Source organism: Halichoeres trimaculatus, unplaced genomic scaffold, assembly GCF_033239565.1.
Source record: "Halichoeres trimaculatus isolate MK-OKI-2021-1 unplaced genomic scaffold, fHalTri1.1 fHalTri1_scaffold_20, whole genome shotgun sequence".
Taxonomy (NCBI): Eukaryota; Metazoa; Chordata; class Actinopteri; order Labriformes; family Labridae; genus Halichoeres; species Halichoeres trimaculatus.
Window position 1 is genome coordinate 13,508,017 of NW_027437198.1, and position 8,084 is coordinate 13,516,100.

Consider the following 8,084-nt stretch of genomic DNA (forward strand, 5'->3'; position numbering starts at 1 on the left):
AAGATCATCAAGTAGACACTTGAGGTACTGCAGTATCTAGGGATGCACGATATTAGATTTTTGCCGATATCCGATATGCTGATATATCGAAATCCCTTTTGGCTGATACCGATACCGATAATCACAAGTTTGTTTGTTTTTTTCACTGTAAAGAAAGCGAAGTCTTTCCTGTACTGGAATTTATATGTTACTCTAATTGTGATGGTCTTATTTGTTTAAGAAACACACATAAAACAAGACAAAAAACATTTGATTTAACCATAAATAAGAAATGTATTATTTTTTTTCAAACTCAAGACATTCAGTATTGAAATGCAGAAAAATAATTTCTTTAGATCACATGAACTTTAAATGTACAATGCATTTTTAAACATGGAAAATAATAATAATCCTAACTGAATAGCACCTTATTGGCTGTGCCTATCAGCAGAAATTTACATATCTGCCGATACTGATAAACGTGTTTTTAAGCTTTTATCAGCCGATACCAATATTGTGCCGATAATATCGTGCATCCCTGGCAGTAGCTAACACCAGGACACCAATACAACACCAGAGCAAAGGTTTAAAGTCATAGCAACAGAAAAGCGATATTACCTAACAGCTGAGGGAGCTGAAAACTGCTTTAAGATACTGATCAAGCTGAAGGGCTGGAATGCTAATTTTATGCACAGCAGCTATTGACAAAAACTTGGGGGAATCTGTGAGCATCTCTTGGAAATCTGGGATAAAATTTGATGTTTTGGTTTTACTGTAGCATCAAACAGACAAAACTTCTGCTCTACAAAAAAACAGAAACTCAAGAGCAATTGATGCACAACCAGTTGTAGCAATGATCCTTCAGGCCTGCAGGGGGTGCTACGCTTACGTGGCTTTGTCTCTAAATTTGTCTTTTTTTCTCATATCTAAAATTTTTTGGGCAATGCAGCGTTTCATTTCTCTCCGACTGTCCAATCACTGCAGGTGAAAATGCATCAAAAGATTGACTGAATCTGATCCTAACATGAATCAGAGATGTTAGTCGTGGCAAGATGTTTTCTTTTGTTCCAGCCTTTAAATGGGCTGTAATTCAACTCCACATCTCCATTCAGAGCCTCCACTCCTCCTTATCTCTTCCCCCAGCTGATCATACCATCCATCACTTCCCTCTCTCCCTTTATCGCCATCCCTGATGGATGCAAACTAATGGCTCTGATTCCCTCTCTGTCCGCTCTCTCCTTGCCTCCATCCTTTATGTCTCCCTGCATCCATCCATCCAGGACTCCAAGTGTCCTCTCCCTCCCACAAATAATGTGTCCATCCAATCTGGGGCAGCACGATAAATCACACTTTCATCATTTACATGCAGCAGGCGCTCACACTCAGCGTATGAACGGCTGACCTGATGGATGCAGACCTTGGTGCTCATGGGTCATGAATTACAACAAAACCTGGTAGCTATGTGCAGACACCACTTTCCCTCCCTAATACCTCAACTTTAACACTAAAGGAGCTGTGCCATACAGAGGCAAGATGAAACACTAACTGTTGACGTTTTAAACTCCCTGTGTGACCAGCCTCAAAAGATTAACCTTGGTTTGATTCTAAATCAGGGCATTGATGAGCCGATACTTGGTACTGTATTTTAGGGCATCCAGAGGACAAGTCAACACTTGTCATACAAAGCAGCCTGAGCTCACAGCACACTGTCCTCAGACTGGAATCTATTTGGTGGAACCAATACTGCGCAGCGTAAGCATGCAATGTAAAGAACAATGATGAAACTCCATCCCAGAGCTGTGTTAGGAGCTGATATGCACGCTTCATTGTCTTTAAATTCATCTGCGCTGCACTTTTGAGCCAAATACAACTTTTTTCCCCATCGTTGACAGGGAAAATTTCATCCACAGTTTCCTTTTGTCTATTTCTATTTCTTTCCTCCCTCAATCCATCCTAAACTCACCATGGCCCCTCCTTTTTTTTTTTACCTCCTGCACATCCACAGATCGATACATCTGATGGGCACAGAGGATCCCCCATACACCACGCCGCTGTTTGTTACATCATCTCTGCCTTGCGGGTCTTTAACCTCTCCCGATCATCAGCGGCCTCAGTGTGTTTGGCTCGACTTTACACAGCACCTCTTTGTCATTTCAGCAGGGTTGGTCTCACAGCCAATTAAAGTGTTTGACCAGTTCCTTTGGATTCAATTACCTGCAGATGACCTCAAAGCAAGTCTGCACGCCCTTCAACTACAGTTAGTGCTGTTGCTCTGCTCTCCAACACACACGTCAGCTGAAAATGCTCCCCTGTGCTGCTGGATTACAGACACTTCAAAGCATGCGTGTGTAGGTGTAAGAATAGTGTGCAGAGAGAAGAGAGAAATAAATAGTAATAGATCCAGGGAGAACGAAGAGAGCAGAGCACCCCAGGGCTCAGCGGCCTCAGCAGCCCCCCCCCCCTCCCTCCATTTACAATAATATACTCAGATTAGTCCTTCAGAGGCATGAAGGCTGCTGATGCTCTGCTGTCTCAGCAGTCGAGTCATGAGAGCAGGGAAGACCGGTGCTCAGGAGGAAAACCCCCCGAGCCCCCTGCTCCTTCAGCCAACACCAAAAGGCCCTGTTCTTTGTCTTTCAGTGGGGGTGACCCCTCCCCCAATCCATGTCTGCCTCTCTCTTTTAACACCTAGCGACAATCAAGGAGAGGGGGGCACACAAACACACACACTGAGCGATTAATAGCACATGCGGTGTGTATCAGGATTTGATGTAATGACTCACTTCACATCACCATCAACATCTGAGAGATTTCATGAGAGAGAGGAACAAAGAATAAAACAGAGAGTGAATGTGAACATGTGGGGGGGCTGTGTTTGACTTGATGAATGGATCTGATCTCTGCTGTGCTGCTGCCTGTCATAGCTATGGAGCCTGTATCATATTACCTTTGTCTGGCTCGCTCATGCTGCCTCACTGAGCAGCTCCAGCAGCTCAGCCTCAGTATTTCACCATCATCACTCTCTGTTTAATCATCTGTGTGTCTTTCTGGGTGTAAAATGTGTCTGTTTGCTGCAGTGATGCATGGCTGTGTTATTGATGAGGAAAATAGGCCTATTAAAACATTATCTCCATCATGCCTCGCTGATGCTGAGGAACAAAAGCTTTCAGTGGAGAGGAAAGCGAGAGGGCAGAGGAGAAGCTGAGGAAGGAAACAAATAAAAACAGATGATGTGGAAGTGTTTACATTGCTTTCTTTTCCTTACCTGTCCAATGTCACCAACAACACCCCCGGTCCCGTCTATCCTCGGTCTCTTGCACTCCGCCCCGGCTAAGTCAGTCAGGGCAGCGGCTGTCTGAGCGTCCGGCTCCGGGTCTCCTCGCTTCATCCCCCGGACAGCTGCTGGACCCCCGGCCGCGTTCGCGAGGGGTCCGGCGGCTGTTTCAATACTCTCCCGGTCCATTATACCCCGAGTAACGGGTAGCATTATAGATGCAACGTCGGTCGACATTAACATTGGACGGCAGACAGTCTCCAGTCAAAAGTCTGCTTCTCTCCTGGAGGTTTATCCCAAATACACAGCAGAGTCTGCTTTCCCAGAACAGCGTCAACGAGCGGCTGAATTTGAGCTAATTTTCATCAATAAAGGCAGCTTTCCTCTGCCTTTTCTGTCTGACTGTTTGTTCGCTATTCACGGCAGAACATTATCACCCTGCCAGAACGAACAAAGCACACTCACACAGCTTTTCCATGAAATAAAAAGTACACTAACGCCAAACAGTGACCTATTTTTAATAAAGATCACACGTCCGACTCCTGGATGGCTGACAAGCTAATTAGCCTGCTAACAGTAGCTAGCGTGTTAGCATTACATTCCGCCTGCTCTCTGTCTAAAGGAGGCTGAGTCCCGCTGCCAAGAATAGAAAATGTTAGAAATCAGCTCAGTGTGTTACTTCTCCTTCTGCAAAGCCGGTCCCTCCTCTATCCTCTTTCCTATTATCCGCTCGATGCGCCTGAATCCCCGCTGTTGTTCCCACCAGCCTTCCTTCTGATTCCAGCTCCGTCTTATCACACCGTCCCTTTCCTCGCCGTGCTCCGCTCTGGATGTGTCTTCCAGGGGCGTGTCCACGCTCTCTGACCGGGGTGTCCCAGCTGGGTCCGACCTCTGCAGGGTGGCATGAGTCAGGTCTGTGCACAAAGAAATTATTTTCTTTGATTTACATGTACTGCCTCCTCCAATCATGTACAGAAAAACAACACAGATGTTTTATAACCTTGAAAAATAAAACAGTAGGTGGCAACAACTATTTATTTAAAGCGAGAATCTTCAAGGTACAGAAGCCTGAAGTAGACATGCATCCATATATCAGTGTAAATCCAGATTTCCTTTTAAAACAGTGACCATATTTTGGCATTGCATTTATGTTTGCATTCTAAAGTACTTTTAAATGGATATCATGCTTATGTTTTAACAGTGATAGTTTATATCTTCAGTGTTTCTTTCTTTCTTTTTTTTTTTTTTTTTCTAATTGCAGGTTTTTAGTTTTGGGTCTGTTTTTTTGTTTGAGTTTGAACTTTCTGTCATATTTTTTGGCATGGACGGGTGAGTTTGTGGGGAAGGATAAACCAATTTGCAAACCATTTGCAGAACAAACATATAAGAGGTGTAATTTTGTCCAGAGGGGGCACCAAAAGCAATACAGATAAAAAGTTCCTTACACAAGCTTCAATAAAGCTTCTTCTTCTTGTTTTTCTTTAATTTTTTTTTAATTAGTTGAGATGAAAATCTAGAAAAACAAACACTATCTATGTGAAAAGCCAGACTATGAAATGTAAAGCTGCCACTGTCCATAATTTGTGGTATGTCATGCATGTTTTTATCTGTTTCATGTTTTTACAACTCAACTTTGATCATCCGATTCAAAAGGCTTGAAAAAAAAACCACTTGTAATTAATTTGCCTAAGGAAAACAGGAAAATGCATGTCTGTCCATGTCTTTTTCTAAGTACTTGTGATAAGACAAAGTTTGCAGTTTAGAGCACTTAAAAACTTGTGGAAAACTTTTGCACTAAGTGTCAGAAATACCTTAATTGTGCATTCGTGCACAGGCTCCCTGTGCTTGTCCTATAAAACACACATGTGAGGTTTTCTTCCATAATTCAGAGCACCTACAACAAAACGTGCAACATTCAAATAAAGGAAACTAATGGCATCCAAAATAAGTGGTTCAAACATGAGTTCAGCATCCAACTAGGAAAGAAGCCACTCATAGTAGTGGATTTTGGGGCGGCAGTTATGATGGCCAATCAGATTTCATAAGTGGTCTATGCCACCCCTGGCCACCTCTCTGGATCCTTGGTGTCATGGTGTACAGACTTGGCTGCTGAGGAGCACGATTGCCTCTGGTCCGAGCCCCAGTGGGTCTAAATCTGGAGTAAAGGGGAGCACAAAGGAGCTGATCTGAGGTCAGATTTGTCCCGGCTCTGAGGGAAGAGGTGGGTCTGTCTGGGGTTGGTGTTTCCTTTGGCTCCTTCTCATTATTTTCCCTGCGTTAGCTGAATCAAGTTTTTACTGGAGCATGGACAAACAGACCAAAAACAAAATTTATATGAGCTTTCAGGCTGGATGTAAAATATTGAAACTGAAATGAATCACAGAGACAGCATGCTTAGTCCTGCAGTCTCTGGGTTATTTTTAAGAAGTGATTTACAGTACAGTCTGGCTCTTTCTTAATGTTTTTGCGCCCCCTGGTGGGCTTTGTGAGACAAAGCATCTCACAGGAGAGCACATCCATCTTAAAGGAATAAAAAAATCTCAACCCTCCAGAGAAATGGTTGACATATGATTGAGACAGATTCGCCAGCTGCTGCGGAGAAAGTTTTAAAGTTGTAAAGTTGAAACAATTTAGAGGAGTGGGAAACTATCAGGATAAGTACAGTGTCTCTGCTGTGTCACACACACACACACACACACACACACACACACACACACACACACACACACACACACACACACACACACACACACACACACACACACACATCTATGTGATAAAATCACTCAGTACCAATCCCTCACTTCACCTGCCCACCCCAGAACAGATGGTTGCTGTCACTTCAGGCAGACCATGACGTGTATCATTTGTGAATAAGTTTGTGTGTGCGTGTGTGTGTGTGTGCGTGTGTGTGTGTGCGTGTGTGTGTGTGCGTGTGTGTGTGTGTTGTTTCCTTTTTCTCCTCACCCTCTGAGTCACTCACTCCATCAACCTCTGTCTCTGTCCGGCTCCCCATCTCTCTGCCACCCACTGAACCTGTGATGATGGACTGCACAGAGGTCACATCACTCCATCCAGCTGCCTGCCTCGCTGATGGGGGCTAAGGGAGCCTGCATGAGCCATTGTTCATTGTGAACAGCCACCGATTTCACACCTCATGTGAAGATATTAGTGATGAAAAATATAGTGAGGTATCTGTGGCTGCAGATTTATACATCCTTAAGTCCACTCAGTCTTTGTATTATACACTTTTAACTGTGCTCTTTGGCTTCATGTCACTTTAATGTTGATTTATCTTCAGTGTTTGTACATTTATAAAAACGAAGTCTTTTTTCATATTTATTTTCCTATTTTCCATTCTTTCTTTTTATGTGTACTTAATCTGTGAGCGGAGGAAATCCTGAACTTTATATAGAGATATCAGCATCAGTTCAACTGCATATCAGCGTCCTGCTCGATTCCAATCAACTTGTGCCCACAAACTCTGCCAGAAATCTGGGCGTCATGACTGATGATCAGCTTACCTTTAAGGTCCATGTGGCCTTGATTGCTCGATCTTGTCGATATGCCTTCTGTAACACCAGGAGGATGAGGTCCTATCTAACACAACAGGCCTCACAGCTTCTGGTACTGACCCTTGTGATTTCATGCACTGACTACTGCAACTCCCTCCTGGCAGGCCTCCCTGGGTGTATATTAAAGCCTTTGCAGATGATCCAGAATGCAGCAGCATGTCTGGTCTTTGTGCGTCACCCCACTGTTAGTCTCTCTTCAATGGCTTCCAGTAGCAGCTTGAACCAAATTCAAAGCTCTTCTTCTGGCTTACAAAACATTGACAAGAACAGCTCCTGTCTACCTGGGGTCCCTCATCCAGGTTTACACTCCTTCTCCCTCGCTACGCTCTGCTTGTGACAGACACCTGGTGCTCCCAGCCCAGCGCAGCTCTTAATCTGTAGCCAGACTCTTCGTCTATCTTTGTGTCAGCCCTGAGATTGACCGGTGACCCGGTGTACCCTGCCTCTCGCCCAATGACAGATGGGATAGGCTCCAGCCAACCGTGACCCTGAACAGGATAACAGTTCAGAAAATGAATAATTACTGAATGTCGTTGAAGATCGAAGTATATTGTCACAGCTATTAGCTGTAGTCAGTTGGCTGGATTATTCTACAAAAAAGGACTTCTTTCACTTCATGGCAGCACCTGCCGCCAAAAAACTTGTATCATGTTGTCGCACTAACTAGGTTTTTCCTTCTGTCTCAACTCTTGTGTTGTACATTGCTTCGGACGAAAGCGTCTGCAAAATGAACTGTAGAACTGTAGAGGTCATTATATGTACAAGGGAGCCCAAAGATGCTGATCTGAGGCATTCTTTGTTCCAATAATTCCACGTTTTATTTTCAAATATAGATTGAAAACGACAAAGATGAAACCCCAGAGGCAACTCACACCAAACCCACAGACAGAAACTGTTACACAAAACAGCACCCACAAGGTAGACCACATCCTCCTTTCACAGTTTGGACTTTTTTCTAAGCGCTGAATCAAAGAAAGTAGTTCCTGTAGACTTAAAAGGCAAACGTAGGATTTTGGTAGAGATGAATACTTGATGAATTCTTGATTAAAACAGCAGCTTAAGGTTTAACACGAATAATAAAAATACTACTACTACTACTGCTACTGCTACCACTACTAATAATAATAATCATAATAATGGATTTGATTTTAAAAGTGCCTTTTTGAACGCTCAGGGTCACTTGACAATTGAATGGACACCAAAATGAAAGGACAAGTAGTAAAATACAAAAACACAATTAACAAAACAAAAGCCAA

The 8,084-nt window shown here is 43.5% G+C and overlaps 1 protein-coding gene across 2 annotated transcripts in view; it reads right to left on the reverse strand.

Annotated features, from left to right (window-relative positions):
• The window catches only part of LOC141810032 (RNA binding protein fox-1 homolog 2-like), a 59,618-nt gene extending 55,495 nt beyond the window's left edge, over positions 1-4,123 (reverse strand). Inside the window, exon 1 of one of the 2 annotated variants that reach the window (XR_012600039.1) lies at positions 3,245-4,123. Coding sequence is in view for 1 of the 2 variants with exons in the window: in XM_074697328.1 (XP_074553429.1) it covers positions 3,245-3,496 (252 nt within the window). In the remaining variant the exon portion in view is untranslated. The remainder of the gene's footprint in view (positions 1-3,244) is intronic. The other variant, XM_074697328.1, reaches the window with a different exon arrangement.
• Positions 4,124-8,084: the final 3,961 nt, after the last annotated feature.